The sequence below is a fragment of the Erinaceus europaeus genome, chromosome 9 (genome assembly GCF_950295315.1).
Source record: "Erinaceus europaeus chromosome 9, mEriEur2.1, whole genome shotgun sequence".
NCBI lineage: Eukaryota > Metazoa > Chordata > Mammalia > Eulipotyphla > Erinaceidae > Erinaceus > Erinaceus europaeus.
In genome coordinates, this window is record NC_080170.1 from 35549557 (window position 1) to 35570271 (window position 20715).

The following is a 20715-nucleotide window of genomic DNA, read 5'->3' on the forward strand; positions in this document are numbered from 1 at the left end:
TTATTTACTTTCTTTTAAAACTAGTCTACTCAATAGAACTTTTAGGATATATCCCCAAGAGAGGAATTACAGGATCATAGGGTAGATACATTTCTGAGAGTTCTCCAGACTGTTCTCCACAGAGGTTGGACCAATTGACATTCCCATCAGCAGTGCAGGAGGGTTCCTTTGAGCCCACACCCTCTCCAGCATTTGCTGCTGTTATCTTTTCTGATGTATGACATTCTCACAGGAGTGAAGTGGTATCTCGTTGTTGTCTTTATTTGCATTTCTCTGACAATCAGAGACTTGAGCATTTTTTCATGTGTTTCTCAGCCTTTTGGATCTCTTCTGTGGTGAATATTCTATCCATATTCCCTCCCCATTTTTGGATGGGGTTATTTATTTTCTTGTTGTTGAGTTTGGCAAGCTCCTTACATATTTTGTTTATTAGCCTCTTGTCTGATGTATGGCATGTAAAGATCTTCTCCCATTCTGTGAGGGGTCTCTTGGTTTGGGTAGTGGTTTCTTTTGCTGTGCAGAAGCTTTTTAATTTGATGTAGTCCCATAGATTTATGCTTGCCTTCATCTCCTTTGTAATTGGATTTGTTTCATTGAAGATGTCTTTAAAATTTATGCGGAAAAGAGTTCTGCCAATATTTTCCTCTAAGTATCTGATAATTTGTGGTCTAACATCCAAGTCCTTGATCCACTTGGAATTTACTTTTGTATTTGGTGAAATACAGTGGTTCAGTTTCATTCTTCTGCATGTTTCAACCCATTGTTTCCAACACCATTTGTTGAAGACTCTGCTTTCCCCATTTAATAGTCAGGGCACCTTTGTCAAAGATTAGATGTCCATAGGTGTGGGGCTCACTTCTGGCCTCTCAATTCTATTTCACTGGTCAGTGTGTCTGTTCATGTTCCAGTACCAAGTAGTTTTGATGACAATGACTCAATAAGACTTTTATAGTACACCATTTCAAAGATAAATCTTACACAAATGTCACAAGCATTGATAAAGAAATGTCATTTATTTTCTTGCAATAAAATAAAATGCAAGGTGTTTTTTTTTTTGGTGTTTTTTTTTTTTTTAACTTTTGTCATTGCCAGGGCTTCCCTACTCCAGACCAACATTTTTCAGATAGAAATGGGAGAGCCAGAATGGGAAAGAGAGGATGGCCACAGCAGGGAACCTTCCTATGGAACTCTGGTGGTGGGAATTATATGGAATTGTCTCCTCTTATCCTAAATCTTGTCAATCATTATTAAATCACTAATAAAGAATAAATAATTAAAAAATTTAAAAAGCTTCCTCCAACCCAAACCTGATTCACAAAGCAGGTGCCTTACCAGGTGAACTATCTTACTAGCCTAATAAAAGGTTTTAAAAACTGTATCATTTCCTTGTTGACTGTAAACCATTAATTCTCCAATAAAATATAAAAATATATGTAATAACTACTTTAAAATTGTATCATTTATTTATTTTTATGTCCAGTTTCAAATACCACTCCCTTATGATATCTACTGAAGATGGTTATTCCTTTGGACGCAGAGAACTTGGCTCCTATCTCTGTAACTACAGAGAGAGCTAAAGACTTTGTTTTTCTTTCTTTTTTCTTTTTTTTCTTTTCTTTTTTCGTCTTTGCCTCCAGGGTTATTGCTGGAGCTCGATGCCTTCACTACAAATCCACTGCTCCTGGAGGTCATATTTTCCCATTTTGTTGCCCTTGTTGTTATTTTGTAATTGTTGCCATTGATGTTGTTGTTGGATAGGACAGAGAGAAATCAAGAGAAGAGGGGAGACAGAAATGGGAAGAGAAAGATACACACCTGCAGACCTGCTTCACTGCTTGTGAAGCAACCCAGCTCCCCACCTGTAGTGGCATTTTATGAGATTAATTTGTAATCAACAAAGAAATCAGTTGAATGTAGAAGGCATGAATCAACAATAATTACAAACTATTAAAAGAATCTGTCTTGTTCTTCTAACTTTTAAGCACTTCTCAGTGGTAAGTACATGCAGTCTTTTAGAAATCTCCATGCACAAAGTTTTCAATGTAATATAAAAGGCTTAAACTTTCAGGCAAAGTATTTTTTGTTCTGTTTTTACAGAGATGTGGGGGAAGTTCTCTGATTGAGTTTACTCTAATGACTGTGATTTCTCTGTGGAAAAGCAAGCACACTGCAGCACACTTCTGGTGACATTTGGTATTTCTGTGTATTTAAACATAATAGTTTAAATATTCTTTGCTCTTAATAATCTGAATTGTAACTTCATAATTATCATTATCTCTGGCATACTAAATGGGGCGAATTGTGGTTTGATAACATAGTCTGCACTTCTTTAAACCATTTTTATGTAATTCAAAATCTAACTATATGAAAAACAGGACTGGGAGATAACATATTAATTATGCAAAGAAAAGACTTTCATGTTTAAGGGACCAAAGGCCCCAGATTCAATCCTCATCACCACCATAAGCCAGAACTGACTCTAACTAACTCTCTCTCTCTCTCTCTCCTCTCTCTGTGTTCTTTACTATTGCCCATCTGCCACATTTTGCTTAACAGTTGAAATGTCTCATATATTAAAGGTTCCTGACTATCCTTATTTAGAGGTTGCATTTGACCTAGGAGAGTACCTTGATGGCAGAATTAAAATCCTGTATTTGTATAAAATTTCTAAAGAAGTGAGTCTGAAATATTAAAACAGCATTTTGCTCAATGAAACAAATTTCAAAAAGGTCCAACTTCACAAACTACTGCACAGTAATAACATCTCTGTTTTTATCCCTAGCGTTCCAGTGGTGGCCTTGCCATCCCCTTGTGTGCATTCCAGGGGACAGTGTCTCTCCAGGCCCCTACAGGGAAAACTCTGTCTCTTTCCACCTATGAAGTAAGCGCAGAAGGGCAGAAGATAACCCCAGCCTCTAAGAAAACAGAAGTGTATCGATCTAAAAGTGTTGGCCATGAACCTAATTCAGAGAACTCTCCATCCACCTCTGTGGATACCAATGTGAAAATACACTTGGAAGTTCTCGAAATCTGTGATAATGAAGAGGCCTTGGACACTGTGTCAATCATTAGCAACATCAGCCAGTCCTCCACACAGGTCAGATCTCCATCTCTACGCTATTCACGAAAAGAAAACAGATTTGTTTCATGTGATTTAGGGGAAACAGCCTCCTACTCTCTCTTTTTACCTACAAGTAGTCCTGATGGTGATATCAACATCTCCATCCCAGACACTGTAGAAGCACACAGACAAAACAGTAAAATGCAGCTTCAAGAGAGAGATGGCTACCAGGAGGAAATCCAGTTGTTAAATCAAGCTTATAGGAAAAGAGAGGAAGAAAGTATGGGTAACCCGTGATCATTTGAATAGTGAAATGAAAGCAACAATGCTCTGCAACTCCAAACCTTTGTTTCGACCCTGATTTTCCTTTCAATTTGTTGGTTTTCATCAGCTTTAAAGACTTACAATTTGATTACTTTCAGTGTGAATAGCTAGAATCAGTACCAAAATTTAAGTGCTTTGGGGTGTTACCTATAGATCACGCACTATAGCAACTAAAAGATTTTATGTGATTTCTCATGTGATTTCCAAGACTCTTTTCTAAATCAAATTAGGCCTAGGTTATTAATGTTTTTGCCTTTGTTTATCAAACTCAGAATAAAAAGAAAACAAAGTTCAATTGGGTATATTGTTCACAGGCACATGCTCCTACACACAGTATTGGCTTTTACTACACAAGGGAAAAAGATAATTTGGGAATGGAAGCAATTGCAAGTTTCGTATTTGAAGAAGTTTGTCTACATGGCGTTAGCAAAACAAATTTAGTAGTTACTATGTTAGCATTCTACTTTGTCTAAGAAGTATACTTTTATGTAAAATGGAAAATTAGCTTCTGACATAAAAACATGCATGTTCCTACTCTGTACATATTTGCTTCTTCATTTCTATGAAATACCAATTGTTTACTGAATGTTTTTCTCTCTTAAATATAAGTATCTTCTTTTCCTCTTTCCAGTATGTTAAGATGGCTCTTACAACAAACGTGTTATAAGCGGAATTAGAAGTAGTAATTAATCTTAAACATTATTGGGAAAAGATGTAAACATATACTTAATCATTTCTAAAATATTATTTGAATGGAAATTGGAGGGGGACACTGTCAGTTTAAGTTTTGTTTTCGATATTATTCCAAGGCTAGGTGCTTTTTTTCTTTCCCACAGACACCTGCATCTAAAGCAAAGAAATAGTCCAATATATTTAACTAAATAAGGCATGCAAGTCAAAGACTCATTGTCAAGTGGCTTACATTGCCAAAAGTGCAGTTATCTTGTCACATTAGAAATAAGTATTTCAAAAATCCTGAAGTATTTGTTCTTCAAGTTGCTTTATTATGGTCATTTTTAAAACATACATTAAATACACTATTGTTTATTTAGCAGTTATTCAGAGTTGAAATTATATGGTCTAAAACTTGTACACCCTACTTACATATCTTATTTACCACAGACTAAGTGAAATATTTTTAATGATTTACTTTGGTTTCTATTTCATCATATTAAATTAGAATTCTAAATTACCTGACACAAACTTTCTGCTTTTATCTAGAAATTTTTGACACTAAGAAATCATTTTCAAAATAATTATCTTAATGATCTTTTCCTACCACTCAGTTAACTTTTCAGCCTATCTTGATTTAAACTTGGGATGCAAATATAATGCTATTAGTAATGTTTGTAAAGGAAGCCTCAAATAATGCATAACGTATAAATTCAAATTCAAATGTGTTCCCAGAACATTTTAGTATTTATTTATTTAAGATAGAGGCATAGAGAAGTTGAGAAGGAAGGGAGAGAATACCTGCAGCCCTGCTTCACCACTCACAAAGCTTTTCCCTTCCAGGTGGGGGCGGGGGGCTTAAATCCGAGTCCTTGAACACTGTAATGTATGTATTCAATCAGATGTACAATGTACTGCTATCTGGGCCCCTACACACATATTATTTTTAAAAGACTTTTTTTTTCTTTGCCTCTAGGGTTCTCACTGAGGCTCAATGCCAGCACTATGAATCCACTGCTTCTGGCAGGCATTTTTTTCCATTTTGGGTAGGACAGAGATAAATTGAGAGGGATGGGGAGGTAGAGAGGAGGAGAGAAATATAGACACCTGCAGACTTGGTTCACCGCTTGTGAAGTGTCTCCCCTGCAAGTGAGGAGCGGGGGCTTGAACCAGGATCCTTGAACAGGTCCATGCATTTAGTCCTGTAAGTGCTTAACCAAGTGTACCATCGCACGGCCCCATAAATGACTTTTTATCCACAAATTTAAATATTATTTTAACACAGTGACAAATGGCCAGATCAATCTGATGTTATAAACTACTATCATTAAATACCTGTTACAAAAGAAAATGTTGAATATTCTTATAATATTTTCAAAATATAGGATTTGATATGTCAAATTTATATGTATAATTTTGTGAAAGAGAAAGTGATATGTTGCTTTAAAGTATAATATCTAGTGGCAAGGAATTTAAACAAAGAGTAATATTATTTATAGTGATTATGATTCTTAAAATGTATTGCTGGTATAGAAAATACCACTATAGACATTGTGTGCTGTGCTTAAATATATTACCCTTAAGTTATTATATTGTTCTTAAATTAATAAATGCTATATTTCACATAGTTTGCCTCTTTTCTTTATAAATTGGTATATCTGAAGACAAAAACTATTTGTTATCTACTAAAAAAAAAAAAAACATGAGCTCTACAAACCAAAAAGAAACAACCCTAAAGCTCCCTAATATGAGCACAACATATAATCCCAAAGACTGCCACAAGCTGACTGACAGATCACCATCTGAAGACAGCAGATATCACAGAATTAGTCAAATTACATCAGAGAAAAGACTTGACTATACATTACTTGGACATTTTTCTCAATGTAGTTTTGTAGTATGATTGATGTCCATAAAATTTTATCTTAATTTTCTAAAGATGTATTTATTACGTATGACAAAGACTATCACATGAAACAGGGAAAAGGAAAGAGAGACAAGCCAGAGCACCACTTTGCTACAAGCAGTGTCAGAAATTAAACCAGAGATCTGGAACTGGAGGCATTAAGTCCAGCGTCCTACCAGTTGAACTATTTCCTCAGTTGCTATCTTTTAAAAATACATTTGTTCATTTTATCTGATAGGGCAGAGAAAATGAAAGGGGAAAGAGAAATAGAAAGAAGAGAGAAAGACACCTGCGGCACTGCTTCACCATTCGTGACTCAGTTGTTAACCAAATCTTTGCTAGAAACTGCTGTAGGTGCTTTAATATTATAGATGAGAGCTGGAGAGACAGAATAATGGTTACACAAAAGATTTTCATGCCTAAGGTTTAATCTCCAGCATACCACGATAAGCCGGAGCTGAGCAGTGCTCTGGTAATAATAATAATAACAACAACAATAATAATAAAGTAATTTTTATTTAAAAATAAATAAAATTATAGGTGAATTTAATTTTCAACAGAAAATATCAAAAACATGTAAAGTTGTACTTTACAGGTGACAGCAATCACAATTTGAGAGTGTTACCTCAGCAATTTCACTAATTTTCTAGGACTTACAAAATACACTGAAGCTATATCCTCATAGTATGATATATGACTGGGAAAGCATGCTGATTAAAGTCAGCCAAGACTGGGCTTGGTGTACTGCACCAAAGTTAAGGATTCGGGAGGAAGGGGGAACTTCCAGGTGCTGGTGCAAGATGGTAGAGGAGAACCTAATCTGGGGGTGAGAGTGTTTTGCAGAAAACTGAGAAATTTTACACATAGAACAACAATCATATTTACTGCAAACCATTAATCCCTCCAATAAAAAATATCTAAGTGAAAAAATAAAATAAAATCAGCCAAGAATAGTACATAGAGATCAGAAAAAGCGAGATATCCGTTGTCCTCTCTCCAAGGAGTCATGAACAGTATGACTTTGCCACCTCAATGTGATAACATATAATACACTCACACACCTTGTTCTTGCACTTCTTAAACTTGGTGTCCAGTCTGTATTCTAGTGGAGGCAAGGGTTGACATGGGTGACTGCCCATGTGACTGATCTTAATTTCCAGCTCCTAAGGAGGTCTACTTGACAAAGAATGACCCAACGCACTCACTCTAAGTCAGAGTGTTACTATTTGGCTATTTAAATGCCCTCAGATGAAGTCTTTTCTTTCAGACATCAAATTCCAAAGACTTAGAACTCAGCAGTGGAAGTGGTAAAAAGAAAAAAAAAAAAAAGACTGAATTCTGACTCAATAAATTAAAAGTACCCCTGTGGCCATTTAAAATAAATTATAGCTTACTTGTGTCTGTCTAGAGATTTTAACTTAAAAAGAAAAATTACCTCTGGCATGTATTTTCTATTTATAATCTGGAGAATCACAAATCACAGAAGCTAGAAACTGAAAATCTACAGCGCTCAATCTCTTTTGCCAACAAGGTTTAGGTTAAGCATGTGCCCGTGAGAGGCATTTGCACAAGAGTTAGAAAGCAAAACTAAAGAGAAACAGAGGCAGTTACATGAAAACTCTTCACTAGATAAGGTTTTCTACTCTTCAGGGGCCTATGTGCTTTTCAACTTAAAGTTTCACAGTTTTATTTATTTTTTTTTATGATCAGATTCTTATTTGCAGTAATCTGACCAAAAAAGGGCAGGGCCTGAAGGATGATACACAAGAGTTCTTAGTGGAACTGACCTGTCACTGCAGCTTCTGCTACACTGGCTGTCAGCAGCATGGCCATACCTAACTTCACAGCTGAGAGTGAGTGTGTGTGTGTGTGTGTGTGTGTGTGTGTGTGTGTGTGTGTGTGTGTGTGTGTGTGTGTGTGTACACACACAGGAAGAAGAAACTCACATTTTGTGAACAGTTAGCAAATTTTTGTCATTGCGGCCCCCATTAGGCAACCACATGCCATACACTACAGCATGTCAATAGTGCCCCCTGCAGGGTGCTGTAAGTTTCAAAGACTGGGTTGCTGTCATTGGGAGAAAAGGTACATTTCCCAACTTTTGAATTTTTTGGTTTTAACTCTAAATTGGGGATATTAAAACTAAATCCAGATTACACACTCCAGACCAAGACCAATTTGTTTATGTAATCTCTTCAGCTTGAGCTACAAAGAAAAAGATATTTGTATATCTTTCCTACAGTTTTAGGATTTGAATTCCAACACACACACACACACACACACACACACACACACACATTCATATATACAAAATCACGTATCCTTTTCAATTTGTAATTTTTTGGCATTTTGGTAGTCAAAAATCCAAGTATAAGAAATTTAATGCTATCCCCATCAAGATCCCAAGCACATTTTTAGGAGAATAGAACAAATGCTACAAATGTTTATCTGGAACCAGAAAAGACCTAGAATTGCCAAAACAATCTTGAGAAAAAAGAACAGAACTGGAGGCATCACACTCCCAGATCTCAAACTGTATTATAGGGCCATTGTCATCAAAACTGCTTGGTTCTGGAACATGAATAGACACATTGACCAGTGGAATAGAATTGAGAGCCCAGAAGTGAGCCCTCACACCTATGGACATCTAATCTTTGACAAAGGGGCCCATACTATTAAATGGGGAAAGCAGAGTCTCTTCAACAAATGGTGTTGGAAACAATGGGTTAAAACATGCAGAAGAATGACCCTGAACCACTGTATTTCACCAAATACAAAAGTAAATTCCAAGTGGATCAAGGACTTGGATGTTAGACCAAAAACTATCAGATACTTAGAAGAAAATATTGGCAGAACTCTTTTCCGCATAAATTTTAAAGACATCTTCAAGGAAACGAATCCAATTATAAAGCACACTAAGGCAAGTATAAACCTATGGGACTACATCAAATTAAAAAGCTTCTGCACAGCAAAAGAAACCACTACCCAAACCAAGAGACCCCTCATAGAATGGGAGAAGATCTTTACATGTCATACATCAGACAAGAGTTTAATAACCAACATATATAAAGAGCCTGCCAAACTCAACAACAAGACAACGAATAACCCCATCCAAAAATGGGGGAAGGATATGGACAGAATATTCACCACAGAAGAGACCCAAAAGGCTGAGAAACACATGAAAAAATGCTCCAAGTCTCTGATTGTCAGAGAAATGCAAATAAAGACAACAATGAGATACCACTTCACTCCTGTGAGAATGTCATACATCAGAAAAGATAACAGCAGCAAATGCTGGATAGGGTGTGGGGTCAAAGGAACCCTCCTACACTGCTGGTGGGACTGTAAGTTGATCCAACCTCTGTGGAGAACTGTCTGGAGAACTCTCAGAAGGCTAGAAATGGACCTACCCTATGATCCTGCCACTCCTCTCATGGGGATATACCCTAAGGAACCCAACACACCCATCCAAAAAGATCTGTGTACGCATATGTTCTTGGCAGCACAATTTGTAATAGCCAAAACCTGGAAGCAACCCAGGTGTCCAACAACAGATGAGTGGCTGAGCAAGTTGTGGTATATATACACAATGGAATACTACTCAGCTGTAAAAAATGGTGACTTCACTGTTTCAGCAATTATGGGACAAGCATTGAGCAAACATGATTTGTTTCTTAAGGGCCTCAAAGAGTCCCTCAAGACACGAGGAGTAAGGGTTAAGAAAAAGGATCTCAAGAAGTTTTTCGATTTTGTGATGATGTTTGTCCGTGGTTTCCCTTAGAGGGGACTACTGATGAAAAAAGATGGGCCAGAGTAGGAAACTGTTTAAGAGATTTTTATGAGACCTTTGGTCCAGAAAATATTCCAGTCCAGGCTTTTTCTTATTGGAATTTAGTATATGATATACTCAAAGTCTATAAACATTGCCCTGATGTACAGGGAGTCATGAAAGAGGGAGAAAAAGTCTTACAGAGACACTCCTGGCCACCTTCTGTTTGTGAGTCTGTCTCTATTCCCATGCCTGATTCAGGAGACCCCACCCCTGAGGCCGCCGCAATCGAAACAGCACCTGCAAAGTCCCCTCCTGTTAAGATTTACCCCTTTGACAACCTTAAGACCCTCCGCCAAAGATGGGCCTGATGATAGTCTTTCTCCTGAAGAGGCCTTATCCCTTGATGAAGAGATGGCCAAATATCATAATCCTAACCGGCCACCCCTACGCTCTTCTTTGTCCAGACCACCTCCCTACGCCACTGCCCCTCCATTTTGTGCTCCGGCCCTCAACTTGGCCAATATTACTGACTATACCACCAAGGCTAAAACTCAACTAGCACAAAAAACAGCTTCCCTTAGAAAATTAATAGAAGAAAAACAAGAGCATTTACAATTAGTTAAAGAACTGTGGGCTCTTGATTTGGCATTATCTTAAAACTAGCCAGCCAAAAAGATCCAGCTTTTTTCCTCTACTCTCAGAAAGCGTTAAACCAGTTCTGAGTGAGATCTTATCAGGCTAGCAAGCTATTCTTTAAAGAAAAAAAAGAAATCAATCAAACAAGACATTCTAACTTAAAAGCTATTAATCAGAAAACCAGCAGACACTTTTGACAGAAATTTAATGATTTCTTTAAAACTCTAAAATGTACCTTAGCCCAGAAAAAGAACTTCCAAAGATTTTTCTCCGCGTGTGGCGGTAGACTAAGCCGGCCTGTTCCATCCACACAGCCAATCACGGCACAGAGCTACTGCTCCACAGATTGGCAAAGACTTCAGTCAATCATTCCCCTAAGCCACAAACACCCCGGGGGGGGGGGGGTTGGAGAGGCTGTGAATTGGAAATCCAAAAACCGCTTTTCAAAGGGAAAATTTTTCTTTTCACCAATAATGTCTGTTTTAAACCTGTGTGCTAACCTTATTGTTTTCATTAATGTGTGTTAACCCCCAAGTAACTAAAGTTTGTTTTAAGTTTTAAATAAGATTTAGTTAAACTAAATGTGGTTTTAAAGATCCCGACTCATAGAGTTGGCACATCTTTACCGGACTAAAATATAAGACAGTTTCGTCCTTCTGATAGCTAATATCAACATCAATTCATTAGTTAGAATTTTTATGAGATCTCAAGGCGTGGTAAGATGCCCCTGAAGTCTCTCTCACTCTTGTGAGAATTCTAAATCTTACTAGCACCCCAATACCAACTGCCACTGTTTGTAACAAATTCCACGCTTAGACTGGCTTTCTAATAACCCAGTCTGGGTAGAGCAGTGGCCTTGCCAGGAAAAAAGGGTTAAACATGGTATTCCTGGCCTGATAAAAAATTTTTTTTATTTGAGAGATGTGATTCAAACAAATTATTTAGTGTAAAATGGTCATCTAAAAGAAATGTTAACAGTAAAAATTTATTTTGAACATTTCAGCTATGAAGTTTATCTTAGCTTTTTAAGTTACCTGTCCAAATCAAAGTGAAAGATCAATTACATTGTGTACCCACCCTTGTTCATAGCTGCCCTAAGGGTGTGATAGCTTTGTGATAAGCAAAGATCCTAACAAAGTTTAACATTTTACTTAAAATTGTTTAAACGACTCAAAAAAAAAGTTTCTAACACAGTTCTTATGTGGTAACATAAAGGTAAAAATTCATTTGCTAAGACAGCTAAAGATTTAAAGTAAAAGTCTTAAGTATTTAACATGACAATTCTTCATCTCCAAATTGATATGCAAACTATCTATGTATTTAACTGAAAAAGTTCCAGCACATTTTGGAGGGCCCCCAAAATGTCCTGTGAACTGTTTTGTGGATATTGGTCCACAACAAATTTGGCATTTGTCTGACACTGGGGATGTTTTGAAAAGCATTGTCACTGGTGTGTGTTAACTCTTTAAGTAACTTAAGTTTGTTTAAAGTTTTAAAAAAAATTTAGTTAAACTAAATTTGGTTTAGAGATCCTGGTTATGAGAATTGCTGCAGGAGGTTAAAAAGATAACTTTTAAATTTATGTTCTTTAAAATTCAAACAGAGCCTCTTAAAATTATGTATCACACACTGAAGATGTGTCTAGATCTTGACTGTGACAGGTAAAAAAAAAATTCCAAATAAAACTTATCAAATAAATATGAGACAGCCTAATGTAGAGCTGTATAGATGTTTTAACTAACCTTTTTACATTTTATTCAAGAAGTATGCCCCTGGTTTCCCTGAGAAAGAACTTTAGATATTAAGACATAAGAGAGACTAGGTAAAAAGTTAAGAGAGTTTTATGTCTGATGTAGACAAAAATGCTCCGGTTAAAACTTTTATTTTGAAACTTGGTAAGAGATTTTTTTTATCTTACTCATGAGTTACTTTTGCTTTTACAGCGACTCCTTCTGATAAAGTTGTTACTGAGATAACTCCCCTATTTAGAAAGACTACAAAAATTATTATCAAATAATTGGCTTTTGAGAGTACAGATTCTACATGTCAAACCTTAATTAGTTCTTTTAGAGAGTAAAAAATTATCTGGCTTGTTTTAAGACACTGTCAGAGGTTTATTCTTGATAAATTAAGTTAATACATGGTGTTTCTGGTCTGAAAGATTTGTTTTGGCAAATCCCGATTTAACAAAATTATTATTTTGAACATTTAAGCTATGAGGTTTTATTTTAGCCTTTTAAGTTGCCATATTAGAGTTCTAAAGAGCAAAATCTATTAAGAGTTTTATATCTATGCTTACTCATGATAGCCTTGTGATGAGTAAAGATCTTAGTAAACTAAGTTATAGTAGTGTGCTTAAACTGTCTAATCAGTTTAAAATAATGCTAAAAAATGGTAAACATTTTATCATGTCAACACACTAGGTATTGACTTTCTATAACATACTGGTATATTTTAATAAAGAGCCCTCTAAAATCATATAAAAGAACTCAAGCCAATTCTAACCATTAGATCATCAATTAACTTGGTACAAGTTCTCTCCCTAAGTAAATAATTATAGGTACATCTGCACATAAAGAACTGACTGCTCATATGGTAAGATTTAAAACTAAACATTTTTCTTTTTTATTTATGGGTGTATGATGACTCCTAAAGTCACTCATATCCTAAAATTTTTCTCATTTTTTTACAAGCCTCTTAAAAATTTTAACGCTTGACCTGCCATAGTGAGAGCACTTACTAGCTCCTGCACTGTTTAATTAAGATCCTGCTATTCAGACTTTTAAGATTAATCTCCATTGATAAAAGCCAATGCTCTCTGACAGATTGATGTAATTCACCTGCCCATGTTTAATAAACAAAAACTTTTTTTTTCTCAGTTGGTATTTTTTCCAAATTTGTGTGGGCTGCAGCTTGGACAAGAAGGGGCTCAGGAGCCTTGTGGGCCATATGCTCTCCTGTTTTGTTTCAATAGACGTCCAATCCATGTATTTTTGTTTCATTTAGAACATTAAAAGCTCAATAAATTTAAAAAAAGGGGAATGCACCCCCCCAATATTCAGTTGGCTAAAGTGTCAATGTAGTAACTATACTAAACCTTAATATTTACAAAAATTTGAATTGTTCATTTATTATATCTCATTGACAAAGTCACCCACTCTCCCAGTCAGAGACATATTCTTTTTTTTCTCTTTTTTAACACTGGATGTCCATGTTTGTTTTCCTTTTATTATGGTGGATGACATTATTGCTCTTGCAAAATCCACAGAGTCCCTGTTGGCAAGTCCTTACCACAAAGGACACCATGGCAGTATATACTCCAGCTAACCTCACCAGCCTATCCAAGTCTTCTCTTTCTGCTAACCTACCACTGCTGACTTCATCCTTACATGTTTATTGATTGCTCACTTTTCTCCCAATATTCCTCATGTTCAAGGAACCTCACCTAATGTGTATGCACCTCCTCTGTGTTTTGATACAACACCACCCTATATTTTCATGTCAATTCTTCTCTACCTGGTTCTTGCCTCCTAGTTTTGCTTGTTCCATAACTGACCCTCTATGAAGAAGAAAAATTTCATCAGTTGGCGCTGACGACCACCAGAGGACCAGACGTGCTATGTTTCTTCCCCTGGACATCACATCCACTGACTGCTTCCCTTAGACTTGCTGTTGGCACGCTAGGACACTCACACTCTATACATTCCTCCCATGAATTTTCTGACAAATTACAACAGGTTATAGACTCCACCAAAAATAGTCTTGAGTCACTACAGAGCCCCTTATGGGACCCTTGATTAGTCTTTTGTTAATGATTACCTTAGGGCCCTTTATTTTTAATAAGATTCCTGGCTTTATAAAACAACAAATTGACTCTTTGGCATCGAAACCCTTACAAATATATTACCACAGACTTGATTTGGCTGACAGAGGCTTGGCTGAACCTGAGGGTGACAGACCTCTTTTAAGAGCTGCATAAAACTCAGATTTATGCACGCCAGCCTTGGCATGGTGTGGGCACCGGTAAGGGGTGCAGGGCTAAGCACTGCAGGGGGAGGACCCTATAGTCCCGCCTCTGAGTCCCCCATGAAGCAAACCTGATTTGCATGGAGGTTGGTGTTGGTCATCAGAACTCTTCGCCATGAGTTTTCCTCACCTTGAAAATAGTGACTCTGCCTCCCCTCCCCAAAAGACACCAAGGGCCATAAGAAATGCGGGAAAAATAGCCTTCTCCCGCGGGAGAAATCAGGTCAATACTTCTCCCCTCTGGTTAATGCCTGCTTATCTCTTGATAAGATTCCTAGCTCTCACCCTCATTTGCCCGCCTCACTTAAATTGTAAAAGGGGAGGACATGCCGGGGGCCAAGGCCTTAGCTAAGTCTCTCATATAGCTAGTGAGAGGACATTCCGACCATTGGAACTGAGATTACCATCTAGTGTTTGGAAAGTCGCTCACCCACCTCCCTCCCCCACTACCTTAGCAGAACTTCCTCATTGTTTGTGCTTATATTGAGGCTGCAAAATAAAATTTTCAGAGCTTGATCAGACCTCCTGTCTTGCTCTCGTTCTTCGTGTCTCTTGTCCTTTCCATTCTCTCGCCCCCTACCCTAGGTTTCCGTCGATAACCCTGCAGGCCGGGGAACTTACTGAGTACTTAAATGAAAAGGTGGAAAAGTTTACCTCAGAGGGAAACTTTAGTTTCCACTACATAATAGAAATGTAGCTCCCAGATACAATTTTTTTGGTGGTGCACAATAAAAGGCACACACTCAATGCAATATCTTTCCAGCCTTTGCCAAAGCTTTCAAACATTAGAACCAAAGCATATTAGGGTCTAGACAAATCCATGATCAGCTAATTACAGTAATGAAGAAGTATACCTTCAAGCTTATAGAAACCTAAAGATTGTGCATTTTCATCATCTGTATCTTATCTTAGAAAATAAATATTAATAACAATGTTATCTTAGTACTCATTCCTAACATTTTCTCCTAAATTCCAAGATTGTAGGTCTAGGTTGAACTGAGGAAAATCCACTAATTTAATAAGATTGTGAAATCTCCCAGAGCAAGTATCATTATGGGAAATTCGTAAAAGGGACTCTAACATCAACCCTCTAATACTCTAGCCTCATGCCTCCAATTTATTTTTGTTTCCTCTAATAATGAATAAAAAATTAGAAGATAGTATCAATCATTCATAATTAGAATGACAAAATGTCTGGTTTGCTTAGGAAAGTCTGAGTTTAAAATTATTTTCATAGCATAATAACTTTTTCCAATATACTATATTTATTAAAGTCAGAGAGAAATCAAGTGAGGAGAGGTACAGAGGGATAGAGAGACACCTGCAGAACTGCTTCACCACTTGTGAAGCTTCCCACTGCAGGTGGGGACCGGGGCATTTAAAATTGTCTTGCTTCATAAATGGCGAAGCTGGGCTGTAGGTGTTTCTGTCACTTTCCCTTTCTACCACCTCCTTCCCTCTCAATTTCTGTCTCTATCCATTAATAAGTAAAAATATAATTTAAAATGGGGACCAGGAGGTGGCGCACCTGGTTAAGTGACACATTACAGTGAGCAAGGACCCAGGTACAAGCCCCTGGTCCACAACTACAGAGGGAAAACTTCACAAGTGGTGAAGCAGGGCTACAGGTGTCTCTGTGTCTCTTTCCCTTTATACCCCCAATTTCTCTCTGTCTCTACCCAATAATAAATAAAAAAAAATATAATTTAAACCTGTGCCTTTGTTATTAACTGTCCACCCCCCTAACAACTCTTTCACTCCTAAAAGTGCCTCAGTTTAGACAATATGCTACATATACCATATGTTTCTTATAATGTATAAATTATATATGTATACTGTATATGCATCATATATATTCTTACTATAATGGCCTTAGTGCTCTTTAAACACCATGAGGAGGCCTAGCTACTCTTACACCTAGTGGGCATCTGTTGCAGCTATAACTAATAATGTGCAGTGGATAGGACGATGCTCCATGATTTCTGAGGCTGGCAAAACTCCTTGTTCTGTAACACTTACCCTTGGAACCCAGCTGCCAGGCTATGAAGAGTCTGAAGGCAGACCACCCAGAAAAATCAAATGAGAAACTACAAGTACATGTTATGCCCATAGTCAGTCCCAAACTAGCATCAACTAGTTTTGATGATGCCTTCAGATGATTCCAGCCCCTGTGAATCAAGGCTTACCATAAGAGAGGGAGAAAGAAAAAATGTCTGATAGTTAAGTCCAACATCCGAATTATAGGAAACAAGAAAGTAATCTGGAATTTTAAGACATTCCTACTATTCCTTTGCTTCCTAGCAAGCCAGAAATTTAGAGATAATAGCGTAGCAGGTGAGAAATGCAAGTACCGGCTCAAGGATCCAGGTTAAGCCTTCAGCTCTCCACTGGCAGAGGGATTGCTTCACAAGCGTGAAGCATGTCTTCAGGTGTCTCTTTCTCAGCCCCTCTCTAGCTTTCTCTCCCCTCTCAATTTCTCTATGTCCTATCCAAAAAAAAAAAGGGGAGGCAGAGAATGAAGGAGTAGATTCACAGTGCAGGCACTCAGCCACAGTGATAACCATGGAGGGAAAATATAAACAAAACACAATACAGTAATCTTGAGAGTAATATTTTTTTAGGCTGTCCAGAGCATAGCACATGAACTCCCTGTTTTCTGGCCTTAGGTAAACCAAGACTTCTATGGTACCAACCAAGGGAAGAAACAAACACCAAACTCAAATAACTACCACTTTCATTCCCAACCAGTATCACTGTAACCTTTTCTTCAAGAAAGTCTTCTGCTAGATGGGTCCTGAAATTGGTGCAACTCGTAATGTTCCTACTGATGACCACAGAATGCAAGTTCGAACCTACAGGGATGTAGAGGTTACATAGGCTCCTATGCTGATTATGGGCACCAGATCAAATCAACGGGGTTTACAGTCAATGATATTTATACACCTTTCCCATATTTGAGAGCTACTCTCTTCCCTAAGCTAGCTTTCTAGCCCTTTTTCCAGCCATGACATCATCTCCCCAGACAATAACCTGGGTCCATCTGCATATCAGATGTCAGGCTCAGGCAAAAACTAATAGTCATGGGTCCTTTGAAATATACCTAAAATAGACCTACTAGCTATTTCCAAAACGGAGACCCCAAATCTTCATCAGCAATATTCCAGCCTTTAGGTTCATGATTAGTCAACAATTTGTATGGCCTTATATCTTAACTCTTTTTCAGAAACCAAGTTGCAGCTGCTACCATGATGCCAACTGGACTTCCCTGGACAGACGACCCCACCAATGTGTCCTGGAACTCCACTCCCTCAGAGTCCTGCCCCACTAGGGAAAGAGAGAGACAGGCTGGGAGTATGGATTGATCTGTCAATGCCCATGTTCAGTGGGGAAGCAATTACAGAAGCCAGACCTTCCACCTTCTGCACCCCATAATGACCCATATTCCCAGAAAGTTAGAGAATAACCCTAAATTATCAGGGGATGGGATGGGATACAGAGCTTGGTGGTGGGAACTGTATCCCTCTTATCCTATGGTCTTGTCAGTGTTTCCATTTTATAAATACATACATTAAGTGGTTCGGGAGGTGGTACTGTGGATAAAGTGTTGGACTCTGAAGTGTGAGGTCCTGATTTCAATCCCTGGCAGCACATGTAACAGAGTAATATCTGTTTCTTTCTCTCTTCCTACTTTCTCATTAATAAAATCTTTAAAAAAATAAATACGTACATTAAAATTTTAAAAACTGTCTTTTTTTTCCTACAATGGCATTTACTCTAAAGTGTCTAACACAACTGCTCCAGGCAGTATTGTACTACTTCATATTAAAGAAACCAGGAAAAAAATATATAAACTTATAACTAAGATTCTGCTAAGAATGAGATGAAGGGCAATAATACAAGGGATAACACTATTCTTTTTTTTTTTATGCTATCTACCTCACCTGATTTTTAATTTCTTTATTGGGGGATTAATGTTTTACATTCGACAGTAAATACAATAGTTTGTAAATGAATAACATTTCTCAGTTTTTCACATAACAATATAACCCCCACTAGGTCCTCTGTCATCCTTTTTGGACCTGTACTCTTCCCCCCACCCACCCCAGAGTTTTTTACTTAGGTGCAATATACCATCTCCAGTTCAGGTTCTACTTGGAGATAACACTATTCTTTCTGGGGTAGTCATGGAGATTATGTGAAATTTAGCATGTCACGTTACTTTTCTGTTGCTGTCATAACAAATAATAAACTGCTACAAATTCAGAGTCTTGACTAAAGCATATTTACTACAATACAATTCAGTTGCCTGGATGTTTTGGCAAAGTATGTCACTGGGCTAAAATGAATATGCTTTGGGGGAGAATTCACTTCCTGTTCTAGTTGCAGATGTTGTCTGCATTCTTTGACTAGTCCCTGCTCCTCCATCTTCAAAGCCAACAATAGCCTGCTGAGTATTCACATCATATCACTATGGACTTCTCTTTTGCCTTATTCTTTCACTTTGAAGGACACCTTTATTTTTTAAGATTTAATTTATTTATTCATGAAGAAGATAAGAGAAAGAACCAGACATTACTCTGGTATATGTGCTGTTGGCAATTAAACTCAAGACCTCATACTTATTAAGAGTCCAGTGCTTTATCCACTGTGCCACCTCCTGGCCATAAGAATTCCTTTAAGAACACAGATTTCATTCATTCAGTTACTCCAGGATAATATCCCCATTTCAAAGCTAGCAGATCAAAAACCTGAATTTCCCAAGGCCATGCAATGCAACATAGTTAATACCTAAGGCAACTGCTTTAGAGCAAATACCACTATAGGGGGAAAAAAAAAACTGCAGAAAACAAAAAGTACATCTTTGGGAGTCATTATTCTGACTATAAATGTAAAATCATCTCTCCTAAAATCTCATAAATGCTAAACAGCAAGAAGATGCCAATTTTCTTCTCCAACCATTTTTCTGTGTTATTTGGCTCAGGCCGTATAATCAAATGCCATAGATTTAATTCCACACAGATTAAACAACAGAAATTTAGTCCTCACAGTTCTGGGGATTCAGACGTCCACAATCAAGGGCCCAGCAAAATAGATTCCTGGAAAGACCTTTCTTCCTCACTTAACCTCTTTGTCTTCACATGGTCTTTCTTCTAAGAAAAGAGAGCTTTCTAGTGTGTTTTCTTTCTTTTTAAATCATTTTTATTTATGTTATTTATTTGATGCAGATAAATTGAGAGGGAAGGGAGATAGGGAGAGAGACAGAGAGACACCTTCAGCCTTGCTTCACCTCTTGTGAAGCTTTCCCCCTCAGGTGGGGACCAGGGGCTTGAAATGTATGCACTTAACCAGGTGTACCACCAGCTGGCCTCTCTGGTGTCTTTTCTTATAAGGTCATTTTACACAGACATTAGTCCTGTAAGATTAAACTGTTGTTGTGGCGGTCTGGTGTCGGGCTGCACCGCAGAGAAGAGAGTGGACGTCCAGAGCAAAGGGGTACACAAATCTTTATTAGAGGATGGGGGGGGGGTTTGGTTCAGACCACGTGGAGCCAGCCGGCAATGGCTGACCACGGGGGGAGAGCTGGGAGCGAGATCTCAGAGAGGGAGAGCTGAGAGCCCAGAGGGGGGGGGTGAGGGAGCTTTTTATTGGGGCTACAACCAGGGGTGCCATGTAGGGCCAGGATTGGTTGAAGGGGGCACTGCTAGGATTTCGCGGGGCTTAGTAAAACCTGGGGGTGGAGACTGCATCAGAATAACTTCTCAGCAACAATTAAACCCCTCACCTTTATGACCTGTTATTCAATTAAATTCAAAATATGAATTCTGAGAGGAAATATTCAATGCATAACATTCTCAACCTAACAATTCACACTATTTGCTACTCATTTTTGACCCTATTATGTACAATATGCCTACCCATGGTTACCTATGGCATAATTCATACTTATCATATAAGGAATACCAGTAGCTACAGTAATTGGAACTATTCATTTGTATGGTATTAAATAATATTTCCAAGAACATCTAAAATGTATTTTAGTCTGCTCTCTTTATGCTTTTACCTCATATGACCCACTAATTTCCATTTTTGTATTTGACAGGACAGGGAGAATTTTTTTAAATTTATTTATTAATGAGAAGGAGCTAGGAGAAGAGAGAAAACCAGATATCACTCTGGTACTGCTGGGGACTGAACTCAGGACCTCATGCTTGAGAGTCCAATACTTTATCCACTGTAGCACCTATTAGACCACATGACAGAGAGAAATTGAGAGGGGAGAGAAAGGGAGAGAAGTGAGAGAGAGAGAGAGAGAGACAC

At 37.7% G+C, this 20715-nt stretch overlaps 1 protein-coding gene across 1 annotated transcript in view; it reads left to right on the plus strand.

Moving 5' to 3' along the window:
- Positions 1–6014, plus strand: part of GPR149 (G protein-coupled receptor 149) — a 56155-nt gene extending 50141 nt beyond the window's left edge. The window contains exon 4 of the mRNA XM_007521099.3: positions 2783–6014. Within this exon, the coding sequence (XP_007521161.2) occupies positions 2783–3358 (576 nt within the window). The 3' untranslated portion in view covers positions 3359–6014. The remainder of the gene's footprint in view (positions 1–2782) is intronic.
- Positions 6015–20715: the final 14701 nt, after the last annotated feature.